General features: G+C 41.6%; 2 protein-coding genes across 2 annotated transcripts in view; one reads left to right on the top strand and one right to left on the bottom strand.

Moving 5' to 3' along the window:
• LOC106607864 (kinesin-like protein KIF11) overlaps positions 1-6,426 on the bottom strand; it is an 18,381-nt gene extending 11,955 nt beyond the window's left edge. Inside the window, exons 1-8 of the mRNA XM_014205315.2 lie at positions 6,235-6,426; positions 5,888-5,998; positions 4,129-4,261; positions 3,917-4,014; positions 835-913; positions 565-750; positions 286-410; positions 100-190 (exon numbers count right to left, since the gene is read on the bottom strand). Of these exons, the coding sequence (XP_014060790.1) occupies positions 100-190; positions 286-410; positions 565-750; positions 835-913; positions 3,917-4,014; positions 4,129-4,261; positions 5,888-5,964 (789 nt within the window). The 5' untranslated portion in view covers positions 5,965-5,998; positions 6,235-6,426. The remainder of the gene's footprint in view (positions 1-99; positions 191-285; positions 411-564; positions 751-834; positions 914-3,916; positions 4,015-4,128; positions 4,262-5,887; positions 5,999-6,234) is intronic.
• On the top strand, positions 5,611-21,105 carry LOC106607870 (early growth response protein 2b). The gene is made up of 2 exons (XM_014205328.2): positions 5,611-5,651; positions 19,094-21,105. Exon 2 carries the CDS (start codon positions 19,318-19,320, stop codon positions 20,041-20,043), a length of 726 nt encoding a protein of 241 aa, XP_014060803.1. The 5' UTR covers positions 5,611-5,651; positions 19,094-19,317; the 3' UTR covers positions 20,044-21,105.

The following is a 21,105-nucleotide window of genomic DNA, read 5'->3' as shown; positions in this document are numbered from 1 at the left end:
AGCAGGTGCACATACAGGACAAATGTGTGATTTTCTTTGTCAGTCACTGGTAGAGGATACATGACAATGATATTTGTAGGTAATACCAGTTAACCGTACCAAATTCAGTTTTCCAATCTTGACCAGTTCCTCTCCTTCAATGGTGATCTCCTTCATATGAATCGTGACAGAGAACACAGAGTGAGAGCGGCTGAAAAAAAAAAAAGGGGCAGATCAATATTAAACTATTCAAACACTATAACGCCTTGCTATGAGAAGTTTAGCTGGTTAGACATGCAGGTTTACCTGGAGTAGGCATTCATAAGAGTGGAGGCAGTTTTTCTCTTGGCAGATCCACGCTCCAGAATCTGGTAAACCTCATTTTTGTTGTGTACCGTGATTTCCTCCAGGCCCTTGATGATGACACCCCTCTGATGGACAGAAAGTACATTTAAACCTCATAACTAGCTTAAGAACATCACCCCATTGGTGGAATAGCAGGTTGTCTATGGAAACAGCAGTGACGTGTTGACACTTGTGGAATTCAACTAATTAGGAAGGTACATAAATGTGAGTGAGTACTACCTTATTACGTGGATCATCAAACAATTGAAGGCGTTCAGTGACATCGGGACAAGGACTCAGCAGGTCAAACAGCTCTTCATTGTAAATCTCCAGCAAGGAAACCTTGACAGAAAACTCTGTCCCATTCTCAGACAGCTTCTCAAATATCTGATGAAGTGTCCGGGGAATGATACCAGCAAGAGGGTCCTGAAAGAGTAGATTCAAATCACACATTAGTACACATACAGAGGACAATAACAAAAACAGTCAACTGACAGAATTATGTTTTACCTCTTCCCATGTAAATTCTTCATTTGGAGATCTTTCTCCTTCCATTGTGAAGGTCTTTCCTGTTCCAGTTTGGCCATATCTACATGACAAAAACCATTTAATCAAAAATCTTTTATAAAAACAGACAGACAAGTCTTCAGTGGCCAATGTCAGCTTCTTTTTTTGGCGGGGGGGGGGGGCACTCAGTGAGGCAGCCACAGTGTTTGGTCCCTGCTCATGTTTTTGTTAATTTGTGGATTGCGCTGTACTCTGCCACTAAATGTTGTCTATTGCTTGCTAGTGATGGGAATATATATAATTTAGAATAAGGCTGTAACATAACAAAATGTGTGGAGTCGAGGTGTCTGTATACTTTCCGAATGCACTGCAACTGCCTTAATGTTGCTGGACTCTGCGAAGAGCCTTAAAAAAATATAAACATATTGCTCCCCATATGTCTGCTACAGAGGGACAAGAGCCATGAGAAAACAAGTTTAGATGAGTCATGGGAAAAAAAGTATAATTAGTTAACTATATCGCACTGTTTGGACACTGACGAAATGTTATTCTTACACTAGTTCTCAGTACTTTTATTTCCATGACTCATCAAAACTTGTTTTCTCATGGCTCTTGTCCCTCTGCAGACATATGGTGAGCAATATGTTTATTAAAGTATACAGAGACCTCAACTCCCCACATTTTGTTACGTTACAGCCATATTCTAAAATGGATTCAATATTATTTTTTCCTCAATCTACAAACAATACCCCAGAATGACAAAGCAAAATCCGGTTTAGACATTTTTGCAAATGTATTAAAAATAAAACTGAAAAACCTTATTTACATACAGTTGAAGTGGGAAGTTTACATACACTTAGGTTGGAGTCATTAAAACTCGATTTTCAACCACTGCACAAATTTCTCGTTAACAAACTATAGTTTTGGCAAGTCGGTTAGGACATCTACTTTGTGCATGACACAAGTCCTTTTTCCAACAACTGTTTAAAGTAAGATTATTTCACTGTATCACAATTCCAATGGGTCAGAAGTTATACAGTAAATTGACTGTGCTTTAAACAGCGTGGAATATTCCATAAAATTATGTCATGGCTTTAGAAGCTTCTGTTAGGCAAATCGACATCATTTGAGTCAATTGGAGAGGTACCTGTGGATGTATTTCAAGGCCTACCATGAAACTCAGTGCCTCTGCTTGACACTCAGCAAGGAAGAAGCTACTGCTCCAAAACCACCATAAAAACCGCCAGACTACGGTTTGCAACTGCACATGGGGACGAAGATCGTAGTTCTTGGAGAAATGTCGTCTGGTCTGATGAAACAAGAATAGAACTGTTTGGCCATAATGACCATCGTTATGTTTGGAGGGAAAAGGGGGACGCTTGCAAGCCGAAGAACACCATCCCAACTGTGAAGCGCGGGGGTGGCAGCATCATGTTGTGGGGGTGCTTTGCTGCAGGAGGGAACTGGTGCACGTCACAAAATAGATGGCATCATGAGGGAGGAAATTTATGTGGATATATTGAAGCAACATCGCAAGAAGTCAGTCAGGAAGTGAAAGCTTGGTCGCAAATGGGTCTTCCAAATGGACAATGACCCCAAGCATTCTTCCAAAGTTGTGGCAAAATGGCTTACAGACAACAAAGTCAAGGTATTGGAGTGGCCATCATAAAGCCCTAACCTCAATCCTATAGAAAATGTGTGGGCAGAACTGAAAAACCATGTGCGAGCAAGGAGGCCTACAAACCTGACTCAGTTACACCAGCTCTGTCAGGAGGAATGTGCCAAAATTCCCAACTTATTGTGGGAAGCTTGTGGAAGACTACCCGACACGTTTGACCCAAGTTAAACAATTTAAAGGCAATGCAACCAAATACTAATTGAGTATGTAAACTTCTGACCCACTGGGAATGTGGTGAAATAAATAAAAGCTTAAATAAATCTCTACTATTATTGTGACATTTCACATTCTTAAAATAAAGTGGTGATCCTAACTGACCTGAGTCAGGGAATTTTTACTAGGATTAAATGTCAGGAATTGTGAAAAACTGAGTTTAATGGTATTCGGCTAAGGTGTATGTAAACTTCTGACTTCAACTAAGTATTCAGACCCTGTTTCCAATGATCATCCTTGAGATGTTTTTACAACTTGGGAGTCCACCTGTGGTAAATTCAATTGGACATGATTTGTAAAGGCACACACCTGTCTATATAAAGGTCCCACAGTTGACAGTGCATGTCAGAGCAAAAACCAAGCCATGAGGTCGAAGGAATTGTCCGTAGAGCTCAGAGACAGGATTGTGTCAAGGCACAGATCTGGGGAAGGGTTCCATGTAGCCATGGCTCTGTAGTACTGTCTTGTTCCGAGCCAATTGTAATTTGTGGCACCTGACCACACGACTGGACAGTAGTCCAGGTGCGACAAAACTAGGGCCTGTAGGACCTGCCTTGATAGTGTTGAGGCAGAGCAGCGCTTTACAGACTTCTCTCCATCTTAGCTACTGTTGCATCAACATGTTTTGGCCATGACAGTTCACAATCCAGGTTTACTCCAAGCAGTTTAGTCATCTCAAATTGCTCAATTTCCACATTCTTTACAAGATTTGCTTGAGGTTTAGTGAATGATTTGTAACTAACACAATGCTTTTGGTTTGAAAGATTAACTTATTTCCAACCATTCTGAAACAGACTGCAGCTCTGATAAGTGTTGAAGTAATTTCACTTGCTGTAGTAGTTAACGTGCACAGTTTTGAGCCATCCGCATACATACACACATTGGCTTTACTGAAAGCCAGTGGCATGTCATTAGTAAAGAAAGAAAAAAGTAAAAAGGCCTAGACAGCTGCCCTGGGGAATTCCTGATTCTACCTGGATTACGTTGGAGAGGCTTCCATTAAAGAACACCCTCTGCGATTGTGTGGATAAAGAGTTACTTGTTGTTAGACAACTTCACATAGTATCATGAGGTCCCTGGCAATTCCCAGCCCTATGGCTTGCAGCACCATATCAGCAACTAAAATTCAGAGTATGAGTAAATGTACTTGGCAAATAAAGGTGATTTTGATGTCACTTATTACCTAGTACTTACGCAAAAACTGTACAGTTGTATCCACTTATCACTTCATCCAAAATGGGACAGACAACACTCTTGTAGACGTCGATTTGCTTTGCAGCTGGACCGAAAACCTGAAGGTTTGATAACATGTAACTTAAATGTGCAACCTTAAGAATAGATGGCCTTCCAACCCAAGTAGATATTGGTGTCAGTCCATTTTAGACAACATTAGCTACATTAGTTACCATATCAAAAGTGTACATTTTCCTAGCTGCCTTGTCGCCAATCCCTCCTGTTCGCACATTGATCTCTTTTCTGTTTTCAACCGTATCAATGACTCCATGGGAGGCAGACTTGCGTTCCACGTTGTTGAAGGGTCTGAAAAGGCAAAGGCAGAGAAGTTAGCGAGACATTAGTCAAGCCTAGATACAGTGCATTCGTAAAGTACTCAGACCCCTTGACTTTTCCCACATTTTAATATGTTACAGGCTTCCCCCTCTCTCAAACACCCCATAATGACAAAGCAAAAAAAAGTTCAGACATTTTGCAAATGTTTATATATTTTTTACTGAAATATCACACTTACATAAGTATTCAGACCCTTTACTCAGTACGTTGAAGGACCTTTGGCAGCGATTACAGCCTCGAGTCTTCTTGGGTATGACGCTTACAAGCTTGGCACATCTGTATTTGGGTAGTTTCTCCCATTCTTCTCTGCAGATCCTCTCTAGCTCTGTCAGGTTGAATGGGGAGCGTCGCTGCACAGCTATTTTCAGGTCTCTCCAGAGATGTTCGATCGGCTTCAAGTCCGGCTCTGGCTGGGCAACTCAAGGACATTGAGACTTGTCCTGAAGCCAATCCTGAGTTGTCTTGGCTGTGTGCTTAGGGTCGTTGTCCTGTTGGAAGGTGAACCTTAAACCCAGTCCGAGGTCCGGAGCGCACTGGAGCAAGTTTTCATCAACGATCTCTGTACTTTGCTCCATTCATCTTTCCCTCAATCCTGACTACTCTCCCTGCCACTGAAAAACATCCCCACAAAATGATGCTGCCACCACCATATTTCACTGTAGGGATGGTGCCAGGTTTCTTCCAGATATGACGCTTGGCATTCTGGCCAAAGAGTTGAATCTTGGTTTCATCAGACCAGAGAATATGGTTTCTCATGGTCTAAGAGTCCTTTAGGTTCCTTTTGGCAAACTCCAAGTGGGCTGTCATGTGCCTTTTACTGAGGAGTGGTTTCCATCTGGCCACTCTACCATAAAGGCCTGATTGGTGGAGTGCTGCTGAGAATGTTGTCCTTCTGGAAGGTTCTTCCATCTCCACAGATGAACTCAGTCAGAGAGGTGACCAAAACCTGATAGTCACGCTGACAAAGGCTGTTCTCCCCCGATTGCTCAGTTTAGCCGTGCAGCCAGGTCTAGGATGAGTTCTTGGTGGTTCCAAACTTCTTCGAATTAAGAATCATGGATGCCACGTCTTGGGGACCTTCAATGCTGCAGACATTGAAAGTGCCTGGACACAATCCTGTCTCGGAGCTCTACGGACAATTTCTTTGACCTTATGGCTTGGTTTTTCCTCTGACATGCACTGTCAACTGTGGCACCTTATATAGACTGGTGTGTGCCTTTCCCAATCACGTACAATCAATTTACCACAGGTGGACTCAAATCCAGTTGTAGAAAAATCTCAAGGATGATCAATGGAAACTGGATGCACCTGAGTTCAATTTCGAGTCTCAACAAAGGGTCTGAATTCTTCCGTAAATAAGGTATCGGTTTTTTATTTTTAATACATTTGCAACAATGTCTAAAACCATGTTTTTGCTTTGTCATTATGGGGTATTGTGTGTAGAATTATGTTTATATTTAAGCAATTTTAGAATAACACGCAAGGGGTGTGAATACTCTCCAAATGCACTGCATCTGGCAAGTGTTGCTGTGACACCATGTCCCAATGTTTGTATTTAAGTCACAACTGGTTTCATACAAGTCACGTTTAGCTTACCTGCATCTCACAACGACTTGAATATTTCTCCCCTTCTCATCCTTTTTGGCAACATTGAACAAGTTGTTCGAAGCCATGTTTGCAGAACACTCAAAATCCTGCAAACGTCAACTGTAACAAATAACGTTACCGTTTTTCAATTGAAAAACGCACATGTTGTATTAGTTAGAATAACAGTAACGTTATGTTAGCTAACTAGGCAGCTAGTTACCGTTAATTAACTACCTATCTACTGTTGCTAACTAGCGATTACCACTTCAATATATTTTCTAACGTTAGCTAGCTAATAACATAACAACCGTTAGTTAGCTATGTTACATAGGCAACCAATCCAAATGTGTCATTACCAAATCTTTGCTCTCGGATTTCTCTCGAACAATTATCTTGTAGATTGCTAGCTAATTTTAGCAAAAACAATTTGACTGGTGGCGCTCTTTCGTGCAGACTGTGTAGTATTTAAAACTTTAAATATTTTCATCCGAATTCAGCCAATCGCTAAATCGGAATGTCTCAAACGCGATTTTATTGGCAGTCTGTGGTCACATGAAAAATGGAGGCGTGATGCATCACGGGAACTAAGCTATAAATTGGGACACATGCTAAAATACACTGCATGACCAAAAGTATGTGGACGTCTACGAACATCTAATTCCAAAATCATGGGCATTAATATGGCGTTGGTCCCCTTTGCTGCTTTACAACCCTCCAATATTCTGGGAAGGCGTTCTAATAGATGTTGGAACATTGCTTCGGGGACTTGCTTCCATTCAGCCACAAGCATTAGTGAAGTCGGGCTCTGTTGGGCGATTAGGCTTTCTCGCAGTCGGTGTTCAAAATCATCCCAAAGGTGTTCGATGGGGTAGAGACCACTCTGTGCAGGCCACTCTCATGCCATATTCCTATTGCGAACGTTAGTTATTGCTATTCCATTACTTCAGTTCCATTTCTATAGTTTCTGTAGTCTGGTGGCCAGTTAGTATATGAAGAGAAAGATTTCCATTCTTATCATGGACTGGTAGAGTTGGGACACCAGGAGGGTGCAATAATGATCAAGTAGAACAGAAAAACGACAGTTCTCAGAATCTCCATACATGCACCTCTTGCTGCTGTCCTCTAAGTTTCACGAGAACAAAATTACTAACTGATAACACAATTCATGTTTGTATTTACATCATATATGTAGTGCTTAGTAGAAGTATATTGTTAAATTGTAACTAGGTTTTCCCCAATGGTTCCTCTAGCAAGTGATTGTGGAAATCAAGTCGTCTGCTGTAAAACTCGTTGCTGTGTAAAACGCAAAATATCGTTGTAGTGAATGGGAATATGACGTACCATACAAAATCTGTATCCCTTCAAGCCATGCCATTTTTTTGTTGGGAGGAATTATCCTATTTTGGTTGGCATTGTGACTCGAGCACAAAGTTTCTAAACTCAGAGATGCAACATCGCGAAATTTACGGGAACGCATGCTGAACAGAGCATGCAGACCAGGCTGGGATTTGGGGTTTACAAAATCAGGGAGAAAAAAAACTTTATTTAGTTAATTTTCTCGAAATCTGAAGGCACAACGTAGATTCGAGCCAATGTCATAAGTATTTGAACACGTTATTACTCCAACCTCGTGAAAGTGACAAACTGACATGTTTTAATTGTCGTCAAAAACAACTTTATAGCGAAGGAGTGCCATTGATTTGACAGCCGGAATATGCGCAGTTTGGTTTGAGACTATCATAGACCCGATTATGTATTTCTATGCATGAGTTTAGCTAGCCAACTTCGCCATGACATTGCCTACAAGTGTGATCAGGGATTTATTTTGGAGAAGCAGTTTCTGCCTATCTTTATACTGTACTGTCTTTGATTCAAGGCAAATAACATTTACATGACAAACATTGCAGGGTAAGTCAGTCTTTTTTTTTCTCCCCATATTTTGTACAATTTGCCATTCACAACGTAAGTCGCCTATTTCTTTAAAAAAAACTGTCGTTTGAAACAAACTGTGGTCAATACAGATCCATCAGTTGTCAATTCAACCATAGTGTCAATTATTGATCAAAAACAATGTAGGTGGAAGTTGCAATGTGTTGTAAATTGACCAAAGGTATGGACTTTATCATACAAAGTGAGAGACACACTTTAAAATAACTGATAGATATTACCCGTTCAATGAAAGTATTTGTTAATACACTATATATACCGCCATAGGATATCACCGTTCCAACAAGTCAGTTTGTCAAATTTCTGTCCTGCTAGAGCTGCAATCAGTCAACTGTAAGTGCTGTTATTGTGAAGTGGAAACATCTAGGAGCAACAACGGCTCAGCCACATAGTGGTAAGCCACACAAGTTCACAGTTCGGAACCACAGAGTGCTGAAGCTGTCCTCGGTTGCAACATTCACTACCGAGTTCCAAACTGCCTCTGGAAGCAACATCAGCACAATAACTGTTCGTCCGTAGTTTCATGAAATGGGTTTCCATGGCACACAAGCCAAAGATCACCATGCACAATGCCAAGCATAGGCTGGAGTGGTGTAAAGCTCACTGCCATTGGACTCTGGAGCAGTGGAAGCACATTTTCTGGAGTGGTGAATGTTTCACCACCTGGCAGTCCATAGGGAAATCTGTGTTTGGTGGATGCCAGGAGAACGCTACCTACGTAAATTCATATTACCAACTGTATGGGGTGCATACAGAATTGGTTTGTCGAGATCAGTGTGGAAGAACTTGAGTGGCCTGCACAGAGCCCTCACCTCAACCCCATCGAACACCTTTGGGATGAATTGGAATGCTGACTGCGAGCCAGGCCTAATCACCCAACATCAGTGCCGACCTCACCAATGTAATTGTGGCTGAATGGAAGCAAGTCCCCGCAGCAATGATCCAACATCTAGTGGAACGCCTTCCCAGAAGGGTGGATGCTGGTATAACAGCAAACTCCATTTTAATGCCCATGATTTTGGAATGAGATGTTATACGAACAGTTGTCCGCATACTTTTGGCCATGTAGTCTATATTCGAAATGTTCATGAGAAATTTACATTTTGTTGATCTGTATATGTGACTATGTTCTGGGTGGATTTTCGGCTAGACTTGGGTAAAAAGAATATTTGGTAGGGACATCGATCTGCAAGCTTGATGTTCGTTTTGTTTTTGATAGTCCAAGATTCTGCACTAAGGAAAAGTATGTGAGTAATTTGATCATAATTCTTGCTAAATTTTACATCCATAAAATGATTTTAAAAATTAAAAAAGAATTCTATTCAGGTAAATTTAAATAATTACTTTGCCACATACTATGCGCTATAAGAATAAGAAGGTAATGAAATCCATACTCTTAACCTTTTCACATTTCTTTGAATGTAAAAACCCTGTAGGCGTTTCTGTTTTTCTGTTTGTTTGATGTTTACATTATCTATTCATCAGTTACAGTGGGGCAAAAAAAGTATTTAGTCAGCCACCAATTGGGCAAGTTCTCCCACTTAAAAAGATGAGAGGCCTGTAATTTTCATCATAGGTACACTTCAACTATGACAGACAAAATGAGAAAAAAATATCCAGAAAATCACATTGTAGGATTTTTAATGAATTTATTTGCAAATTATGGTGGAAAATAACTATTTGGTCAATAACAAAAGTTTATCTCAATACTTTGTTATATACCCTTTGTTGGCAATGACACAGGTCAAACGTTTTCTGTAAGTCTCCACAAGGTTTTCACACACTGTTGCTGGTATTTTGGCCCATTCCTCCATGCAGATCTCCTCTAGAGCAGTTATGTTTTGGGGCTGTCGCTGGGCAACACGGACTTTCAACGCCCTCCAAAGATTTTCTATGGGGTTGAGATCTGGAGACTGGCTAGGCCACTCCAGGACCTTGAAATGCTTCTTACGAAGCCACTCCTTCGTTGCCCGGGCGGTGTGTTTGGGATCATTGTCATGCTGAAAGACCCAGCCACGTTTCATCTTCAATGCCCTTGCTGATAGGTTTTCACTCAAAATCTTACGATACATGGCCCCATTCATTCTTTCCTTTACACGGATCAGTCGTCCTGGTCCCTTTGCAGAAAAACAGCCCCAAAGCATGATGTTTCCAACCCCATGCTTCACAGTAGGTATGGTGTTCTTTGGATGCAACTCAGCATTCTTTGTCCTCCAAACACGACGAGTTGAGTTTTTACCAAAAAGTTCTATTTTGGTTTCATCTGACCATATGACATTCTCCCAATCCTCTTCTGGATCATCCAAATGCTCTCTAGCAAACTTCAGACGGGCCTGGGCATGTACTGGCTTAAGCAGGGGGACACGTCTCACTGCAGGATTTGAGTCCCTGGCGGCGTAGTATGTTACTGATGGTAGGCGTTGTTACTTTGGTCCCAGCTCTCTGCAGGTCATTCACTAGGTCCCCCCGTGTGCTTCTGGGATTTTTGCTCACCGTTCTTGTGATCATTTTGACCCCACGGGGTGAGATCTTGCGTGGAGCCCCAGATCGAGGGAGATTATCAGTGGTCTTGTATGTCTTCCATTTCCTAATAATTGCTCCCACAGTTGATTTCTTCAAACCAAGCTGCTTACCTATTGCAGATTCAGTCTTCCCAGCCTGGTGCAGGTCTACAATTTTGTTTCTGGTGTCCTTTGACAGCTCTTTGGTCTTGGCCATAGTGGAGTTTGGAGTGTGACTGTTTGAGGTTGTGGACAGGTGTCTTTTATACTGATAACAAGTTCAAACAGGTGCCATTAATACAGGTAACGAGTGGATGACAGAGGAGCCTCTTAAAGAAGTTGTTACAGGTCTGTGAGAGCCAGAAATCTTGCTTGTTTGTAGGTGACCAAATACTTATTTTCCACCATAATTTGCAAATAAATTCATTAAAAATCCTACAATGTGATTTTCTGGATATTTTTTTCTCATTTTGTCTGTCATAGTTGAAGTGTACCTATGATGAAAATTACAGGCCTCTCTCATCTTTTTAAGTGGGAGAACTTGCACAATTGGTGGCTGACTAAATACTTTTTTGCCCCACTGTATGTCACCCTACAGACTTGAAGCTGACCAAATAGCTCAGAACATAATTTCTGTTATCTCAGTGGCCACTAGGCTACTTGACTGACTGGTGGAGGGAATCTGTGGAAAACTATCATGCCATTTTGACACTCAACTCATTATCACATTCTTTATTTGCCCTTATAAACCAGGTTTCATTACAGGCCTGATGGAAACAGAACATTTTGGGGTCAACCTTCCAAGGTGGATCTTTTTGTGTCGGTTAAATTAATTATGCGAGAAATGGCGGTGCACAAATATCGATTTAGTAACCATCATATTAAAGTAAAACTTGTAGTCACACTGATATGGTGTGTGGTCCCACTGCGATTATGGAAACCATGCAGTTTATTTGGCTACAAATGAAATAGCTGGCTGTTGGGCTGCAACCTGGTCTCAGAGCATTTCATATTATTCTGCTCCTAGATATGACACACTCCATTTAGTATGATATGGTATTACGTATGGTATGTATTAATGTGTGGATGTCATTCACCCATTTCGTAAGATATGTTCTGAATTACAATTGGTATTAAATGTTACGAATTTACAAAACATGATATGTTACGAATTCTAGTAAGCCAGCTAACGTTAGGCACCTAACGTTAGCTAGGCTCAGGGTTAAGTTAAAGGGTTATGGCTAGCTAAAATGTTTAGGGGAAGGCTTAGCTAATATGCTGAAGGAGCTAAAAATGTGTAAGTAGTTGCTAATTAGCTACAATACTAAAGTTGTTTGTGATGAGATTCGAACTCACATCCAGCCACCCTACTTTCGTTTTTGCCTTAACTAACAATCTTTCTAATGTAAACATACCATACTAACTTGGCAGTCACTAATGTACGTTTACTATGTTACGTCTAGTGTATGAGACCAGGCTGCAACAATTTATGATGTACTTCACAGGGTGGTGAAAGTGCACTGTGATCTTGATGCTCCTTTCCAATAAATATCTAGGGTCTGATTGTGGTGACATAAGGATCAATGCTTGACTGCCGTTTGACAAATATTCTGGCTCTTAGCCATAATCTCATCATGTAGACTAGCCTACACGCACTATCTGCGAGCTGTTGAGTAGAGCGCATGTGCCAAGACCATTTGGAATTCACTATTTAACCCAACAGTTTTTGTGACAAAACTATTGGTAGAGTTGAAAAATGCAATAGAAACACATTCTTTCATTATTTCATGTACCAAATAAATATCTAAAGTGATAAAGTACATTTTGTGTGCACTATGTCATCACGCACTGTTTTTTTCTATCTGCAACAAGTAGGTTTGGTGGAAAAATGTGCATATTTTATTTATGCAGATTTTAGAATATTCGCATGGAAATTTGTCCCCAATTTGATGGAAACCTAGCTATAGAAACACAATATGAGCCATTGGAGGAGCACACTTCCTTCCAGTGCCAATATCCTTGCATAGACATTTAGTAGGTCGTCATACAGCTATCATATTGAGGTAGATGAACAAGTGTTTGAGATTAAATCTGTATTAGGCAAGCGCCTACGTTTTTTTCTTGTTTGCTATGTCTGACTGTTGAAATACAACATGATTATGAATAATAGAGAAAATAGATTGGATATTCCAAATTAGAGAACAAGGGACAAGATGTATAGAACAATGTTTGATGTAATTGTTTTCAATAATTAATTGTTCTATTATTTGATCATGTTTCCCAACAATAAGTTAAAGTAACTAGCTGTGAGTCAAATCAGTTCTTCCCTACACCTCTATCAACAGATTTAAAAAATTTACTTGCCAAGTGAAACCTCCTCTCCCTGTAATCTTTGTCTCATATTTTATGACATAACACCACCCATTAACCTTGAAGAGCAGTCATCCATCTCCTGGGGGGCATCCACCCACTCATCCTAGTGGGGGGGGGGGTTATTCCCTAATTTGCTTCTCTCTCTCTCACTCTCACACACACACACACACACACACACACACAATTTTCCTACCCCAGTGTGATTATTCAGCAATTAAGCATTTTCTTAAATAATCTGAGCCTGTGTTTTTAAACGGTGGTAGAAAAGGGAAACTAATCTCAGTCCTCAATGGTCACACAGTCCACTGATTTACTCACTTTTAGTACAATAATAAACACATTATCTAGGTAATCAAAAGGGGTATACTAATACAAGCACATTGCATGCATCTTCTGTTTTTCCTATCCAAAATCACATGGGCAGCTGGTGAAGGATATGAAGAGAATGAGGGTGTATCAGTACTGCATAGATGGTCGCTGGGTCTCTGAGATGAGCCTCTCCTGGAGTTTCATCGTCATGATAGCAGCTGTCCCCCAGGCCACGCCCCAGGCATGGGGTTTGAGTGACCCAAACACCTCCGGTTCCTCCGATCAAAGAGACCTTTTCTTTTACAATCTGCTGGGTCTAACAAATCCACTTCATTATCATAACAATTTTAACTGCGAGGGTGGAAGCAAAGTGAAGTGGGAACAATCCTTTTGTTTCTTTTTCCATCAGTCAGAGGAGTAAGAATCTAGTCGGTAACTTTGGTTGATCAGACGTTAGGGGACTGCCACAGCAGAAGCATCTCTCTCTCCATCTATCTGAGGCCCTGCTATCACTGTCTCGGGGGCTATTACAGGTAAGCAATTGAGGGGCTGTTTCAGCTGGTTTTTTTTGTCTCCTGTTTTCTTAAACATGCAGAAATCTTAGGGCCAGTTTCCCCAGACATAGATGAAATGTAGTCCTGGACTAAAATGCTATGGAGATTCTCAATCTGTGTCCAGGAAACTGGCCCATAGTAACAGTATCGTTGTTTTAAGCTTGTAAAAAAAATGTAGAATAAATAACTTCTAAAATACACATGTAATCAACACCTTTACAATATATACTCTATATGTAAACTGTTAGGTATGAAATGAAGGTAGTATCATCACGATCTATTACAAATACAACTCACTCTTGACGAAGCACAGTATGTCACTGTACACATACTACTTATCAGGAGTGCCACTATGTATTGGTAGGCTGTATGGTAATAGACTATCATTTGGATGTTGTAGTTTATTGATGCTCAGAATACTTGACAAACAATCAGGCCTCAATTTCACAATAGAGGGTTCTGAAAGTAAGTGTAAATGGAAGTGATGTACAATAACAATACTGTACTATAAAAGATTCAAGACATGGGTGATTCAAACACATCAAGACATACATTCATCCCATTTGCAATACATGCATTTATGAATGGATATTCTCTGGTCTGTTTTTAATATATAAGAAAGCTTACTGCAAACCTCAAACATATCTTCAAATCAAATTCGTCACGCATGTATTACCTATTTTACAAAAAAAAAACACAATAACAAAGCAAAGCCTCCTATATCAGCCTAGTGTTATAAAACAAAGATTCATAATAACAAAACCACACATGACATTTGATTAATCGTCATGCAGGGGTCTCCAGACCCCTAGGTGACACAGGCATAGGCAACCCAAAACGCCCCCCTCTAAATCCCACTCAATGTGGCGGGGCGTGGGCGTGGGGTGCAGGGAGGGCGCAATTCCCCACGGAGGCACGCTGTGCAGCCTAACGGCCGGACACTGGACCTGGAAAAACTCCCATCTGCCTGAGGGAAGAGGCATTCACACAATACACTAACATTTTTGTAACTGTGGGCGTTAAAAAGGGAACTTAAAAATGGATTCATTTCCCCCGCTGCAAGGGGAAAGGGGAGTTAGGCAGGGAAGACCGTTCCTAAACTACTCACTAGTCATTGGGATGTCTTATTTAAGTAGGTCTATCATTTTTAGGTGGACAAGTGTTCAAGTTGTTGCCTGTGTTATAGGCAATATGAAAAAGCCTATGGACAATTGTTTTTGTGTTTCCTACATAGTCATATGTGCTATAACAAATTACATACACTAGCCTATTGAGGCGTATGTTGAAGGCTTCACAAATAGGAATACACCTAGAGAGTATGATGTCATTAGGAACATGTCAGACACATTTTGCATAAGAAAGACTAAAGATCATCACCATTACAAGAAGACGGTGTCCCCTGTGACAGAATAGCAAATCAAATCAAATTTTATTGGTCACATACACATTTAGCAGATGTTATTGCGGGTGTAGCGAAATTATTGTGTTCCTAGCTCCATCAGTGCAGTAGTATCTAACAATTCACAACAATACACACAAATCGAAAAGTAAAAGAATGGAATTAAGAAATAAATATTAGATCGAGCAATGTCGGAGTGGCATTGACTAAAATACCGTAGAATAGAATACAGTATATACATATGAGATGAGTAAAGCAGTATGTAAACATTATTTAAACATTATTACAGTGGCCAGTGATTCCAAGTCTATGTATATAGGGCAGCAGCCTCTAAGGTGCAGGGTTGCGTAACCAGGTGGAAACCGGCTAGTGATGGCTATTTAGCAGTCTGATTGTCTTGAGATAGAAGCTGGTTTTCAGTCTCTCGGTCCCAGCTTGATGCACCTGTACTGACCTCGCCTTCTGGATGATAGCGGGGTGAACAGGCCGTGGCTCGGGTGGTTGATGTCCTTGATGGCATTTTTGGCCTTCCTGTGACATCTGGTACTGTAGGTGTCCTGGAGGGCAGGTAGTTTGCCCCCAGTGATGCGTTGGGTAGACCGTACCACCCTCTGGAGAGCTCTGCGGTTGCGGGTGGTGCAGTTGCAGTAACAGGTGGTGATACAGCCTGACAGGATGCTCTCAATTGTGCATCTGTAAAGGTTTTAGGGTTTTAGGGGCCAAGGCAAATTTCTTCAGCCTCCTGAGGTTGAAAAGACGCTGTTGCGCCTTCTTCACCACACTATCTGTGTAAGTGGACCATTTCAGATCGGCAGTGATGTATACCGAGGAACTTGAAGCTTTCCACCTTCTCCACTTCAGTCCCGTCAATGTGGATAGGGGCGTGCTCCTTTGTTTTGTTGACGTTGAGTGAGAGGATATTTTCCTGGCACCACTCTCCCAGGGTCCTCAACTCCTCCTTGTAGGCTGTCTCGTCATTGTTGGTAATCAGGCCTACTACTGTTGTGTCGTCTGCAAACTTGATGATTGAGTTGGAGGCGTGCGTGGCCACGTAGTCATGGGTGAACAGGGAGTACAGGAGGGGGCTGAGCACGCACACTTGTGCGGCCGTGTTGATGATCAGCGAAGTGGAGGTGTTGTTTCCTACTTCACCACCTGGGGGCAGCCCATCAGGAAGTCCAGGACCCAGTTGCACAGGGTAGGGTTGAGACCCAGGGCCCCGATGAGCTTGGAGGGTACTATGTTGTTGAATGCTGAGCTATAGTGAATGAACAGCATTCTTACCTAGGTATTCCTCTTGTCCAGATGGGATAGGGCAGTGTGCAGTGTGATGACGATTGCATCGTCTGTGGATCTATTGGGGCGATAAAGCAAATTGAAGTGGGTCTAGGATGTCAGGTAAGGTAGTGGTGATATGATCCTTAACTAGACTCTCAAAGCACTTCATGATGACAGAAGTGAGTGCTATGGGGCGATAGTCATTTAGTTCAGTTACCTTTGCTTTCTTGGGTACAGGAACGATGGACCTCTTGAAGCAAGAGGGGACAACAGACTGGGATAGGGAGAGATTGAATATGTCTGTAAACACTCCAGCCAGCTGGTCTGCACATGCTCTGAGGACGTGGCTATGGATGTCGTCTGGGCCAGCAGCCTTGCGAGGGTTAACACGCTTCAATGTCTTACGTCGGCCACGGAGGAGAGCCCACAGTCCTAGGTAGCGGGCCGCGTCGGTGGCACTGTGTTATCCTCAAAGCGGGCGAAGAAGGTGTTTAGCTTGTCAGGGAGCAAGACATCGCTGTCTGCGACGTAGTTGGTTTTCCCTTTGTAGTCCGTGATTGTCTGTAGACCCTACCACATATATTTTGTGTCTGAGCCATTGAATTGCGACTCCACTTTGTCTCTGTACTGACGTTTTTCCTGTTTGATTGCCTTACGGAGGGAGTAACTACATTGTTTTTATTCGGCCATGTTCCCAGTCACCTTGCCATGGTTAAATTTGGTGGTTCGCACTTTCAGTTTTGCGAGGATGCTGCCATCTATCCACGGTTTCAGGTTTGGGTAGGTTTTAATAGTCACAGTGGGTACAACATCTCCTATACACTTCCTGATGAACTCAGTCACCGTATCCGTGTATTCGTCAATGTTATTCTCAGAGGCTACCCGGAACATATCCCAGTCCGCGTGATCAAAACAATCTTGAAGCATGGATTCCGATTGGTCAGGCCAGTGTTGAATAGACTTTAGCACGGGTACTTCCTGTTTAGGTTTCTGCCTATAGAAAGGAGAAGAAAAATGGAGTCATGATCAGATTTGCCGAAGGGAGGGCGGGGAAAGGCCTTGTAGGCATTTCGAAGTTGAGTAGCAGTGGTCCAATGTTTTTCCAGCACAAGTACTACAGTCAATATGTTGGTAGAACTTCGGTAGCATTTTCCTCAAATTTGCTTTGTTAAAATCCACAGCTACAATAAATGCGGCCTCAGGATTATCTCTCCTTGTGTAAGGAGAAGTCTCATTACCTGTGTGTCATAGTGGACGTGCAGGCATTGAGACAGTGTTTAAAGGGCCTCCCCTTGCTTTATTACTAACTGCCACAGCCCTTGGATCAACAACCTTGTCCCATGCACAGTATGCCTACAGACATCAGCCATATGTCATTTACACTGAATGAGGGCAGCTTGATGAGAAGAGAGGAAGGGATTACTGTGACACAGAGTCCCAAGATGATCCCTTCAATAGTGTGGGATGTAGAGCAGGTGCAGATATGTCATACATACTTTCAGTCCATACAGGTTGGCAACCCATAACTCAAGAAGGATTAATAGTCTATCTAATTACCATCCTGTCACTGGGTACAAATGTTACAACTTTATGGGGTGATATGAAGCATATGCCTTATAAAGTATTCTAAAGCATATACCTTCATACATTTTTTGTTTATCCTACACTGATTTTCCCCAAAAAAATTTAGGTAGCTATAGAACTTCGACCAATTCAAGTTTCAATTGTTGCACATGAAATCGCTCTTCTCATATGCCTCTGTGTGTGCTTCTTCCTTCCCACGACTCAATATTTAATGTATGCAATTTACCGGATGTATTCGATATCAGTAGAAAGTGGGTGTCATCTATTACACCAGTTGAATCCATGTTTGGTGAAGTGTTACCAGAGTTCCTGTAAGCTTTTGTCAGCATGCCGATTATTATATAGACAGTAAAATGGGAAATAAACTTTACATGGTAATATTTACTCAACTGAACCAGGCTAACAAACACCATGGAAAAAGAAAAGTAATTTGTCATGTGTTTTTTTAATTAATTGACAAGTGTTCTTTGATGTCGTAATCAAGCTTGAGGCCTAATCCTAGTCCGGCCTTCTCCCCGTTTTAACCACCAAGTCCTTGTATGGCCAGTGACGTTAAGGGACATTAAGAGACTCCCTTCAAATTCACACTACAACATTGAATCCCCATAATACAACGATATGATATTATATTTCCCATGCGTAGGGGTCACTATAGGCTATGGCAGAGAATACATCATTGGATTTGAAGGTTATATATTGAGTGCGTAAAGGCACATAAAGGCTTGAAGCGCATACTCTTGGTAAAATAAATTACAGCTAAAACTATGGCTAAAGTTTGGGTACCATTCGGTGTTTTTTTACACGACATTCACGAGGGAATCTACTCAAAGGAAGAGGAAATATCCACATCGTTGCCAGAGATGGAACTGGGTTAAAAGTTGAGTCACTTTGGAAACAGCACAGCCAATTAGATAAAGCTTATTTAGAAAATATTAATTTATATTTCGCTGCTATAGCCAATAGAAAGGAAGCCAGGTGTTCTCACCAACCTTACTGAAATGCCAGTATTCAAATGCATTATTAGTCATTTGAGATGATCGTAAATTGCGGAGAATAATCCAAATTATTGCTCAATATTAATCCAATGGATTATTTGTCTGCTATAGTAAGACAATGTATTTTTTAGAAAGCGCTAAGTGACATGAAACCTAATTCGTACCAATTACGAAACCACAAATGGGTGCTCAACCGCACGCAAAACCCGTGCGTAAAAGTCAAAATAAACGTATTTTGGCCACATATCTAACCGTACTTTTTCTTTGCTCCGCAGGTGATCGTTTGAGTGAAGAAAGGGACAATTTCGAGTTGTCTTTCCAGGGCAACTTTACGCAGCCCCCGTGCACTCAGCCCCGCGTACTCAGCCTGTTGCATACAAGGACACCGGAATCCCTGGGGCTTCATTAAGTAGTTAGTGATTTAACGACAGCAGCTTCCTCCCCGGTGTCTGCCTCGCCTGAACCACAGAACCTTTACGCATGAACCGTGAGCTGCACCATGGCGCAGAGTCAACACGATATAAACCACATGTATGCTCCATCATCTTACTCTTGTAGCAGGGAAATGTACCAGGACCAATCAACCTACCTGGCAACCTCGACCTGCCCCATGTCCTACTCACAGCCGTCCCACTCCTACACGTCACCAAAGTCGACAGTGGACAGTGCGCTCTTAACCATCATGCCTGACTACAGCGGGTTCTACCAGCCAAATTGCCAACGAGACATCCAGGCTTTTCCTGACAGGAAAGGGTTACCATATTCACTGGACTCGCTGAGGCTTCCACCACCTCTGACACCTCTGAACACAATAAGGAATTTTACACTTGTGGGACCTGCGACAGAGGGCCCTTGTCCACCCACTCCCTACAACACTCCGAATTTACCCCTGAGGCCAATACAGAGGCCGAGAAAGTATCCAAACCGCTCGAGCAAAACGCCTGTCCATGAGCGACCATACCCTTGCCCGGCAGAGAGCTGCGACAGGAGGTTCTCTCGGTCAGACGAGCTGAGCAGACACGTCAGAATCCACACAGGGCACAAACCCTTCCCATGTCGGATCTGCATGCGCAGTTTCAGTCGCAGCGACCACCTCACTACGCACATCCGAACACACACTGGAGAAAAACCATTTTCTTGTGACCACTGTGGAAGAAAGTTCGCCAGGAGTGATGAAAGAAGGAGACACACGAAAATCCACTTAAGACAGAAAGAGAAAAAGTAATCATAATGACCCTGGTAGAATTGTTTTGAACATTCAGCCACAATGTTTCCATGCAGTCCAAAAATAATTTTATAACATCCAAATCACATTCACACTGAATTTAGCAGACATGGTTAACTAGGGCGACTACTGAATGTGGATATAAGGTGCTGAATGAATAACATCATAAATGGACAGGGCTATCACGTGTATATTATTGAAGTTAGGCATAGAGCCAGTTAGTCATAACTTAACTGTAAATGTGCACAAACACTAGTGCTCAGGATAGAAAGTGTTTCAATAGAGCAGGTTAGGAAACAGTCACAGAGACCCTGAATAGCAGGCAAGGAGTAAGATTCAACACCAATACTAAATGGTATCAGCCAGCAAGTAGCTTCTCTTTTGCCAGTGTTTAAAGAGCAGCTGAAAAAAAGATGATACCACAATAGATGAGATGTGATGGGCATCCCTGCATTTTAGCTGGAAAGGCGCGCAATGACCAATATCAGAGCCTTGAGGTCTGTTCTGTTCTGCTGAATATCATCACCGTTCTGAGAGTGGGGGCTTGACTCCCATGTGTGCAAAAACTGGAAGCCTTGTACAGTGTCTGTCAAGAGAGACAATTAACTGAATTGATTAACCTGCTGTTTGATAACTTTTTTAAATCTCCTGTTACTTGTTGGATAAAGATGACAGAGTAACAAACAATGAATGCCACTTAGCCTCTCGGCTGTAAGATCATGACAGAACATAACAAAGGAGAAAAACGTTGATACTTTTATTTTACATATGTTTTTTACACACTGAGTATTGATATTTAACTGACTTGATGCTTCTTACAATAAATGTAGAATATTTTGACGTTGTTGGCATAAAGAAAACTGCTTGTTTGTTAGTGTGCTTGTGCATTGTTCTCCAAATGTATTCTTAATTAGCCTAGTCCAAATTAAATTACTGGGAAAAGGACAGGGTTGATTATTGTAAACAACGAAATTCACTTTGTGTTGTAGAATATGTATTTTTGTCTTATTTTGGTCCTTTGAAAGTAGACTATAGGCTATTGTATATAAACTCAGCAAAAAA

Source organism: Salmo salar, chromosome ssa01 (assembly GCF_905237065.1).
Source record: "Salmo salar chromosome ssa01, Ssal_v3.1, whole genome shotgun sequence".
In the NCBI taxonomy this organism is placed as follows: domain Eukaryota; kingdom Metazoa; phylum Chordata; class Actinopteri; order Salmoniformes; family Salmonidae; genus Salmo; species Salmo salar.
Note: the sequence above shows the minus strand (reverse complement) of the source record. Positions and strands in the feature narration are given on the sequence as shown.

Bases quoted from the DNA above. Each gene is read 5' to 3' on its own strand.
- LOC106607870 (XM_014205328.2), top strand. From the start codon at position 19,318: ATGGCGCAGAGTCAACACGATATAAACCACATGTATGCTCCATCATCT.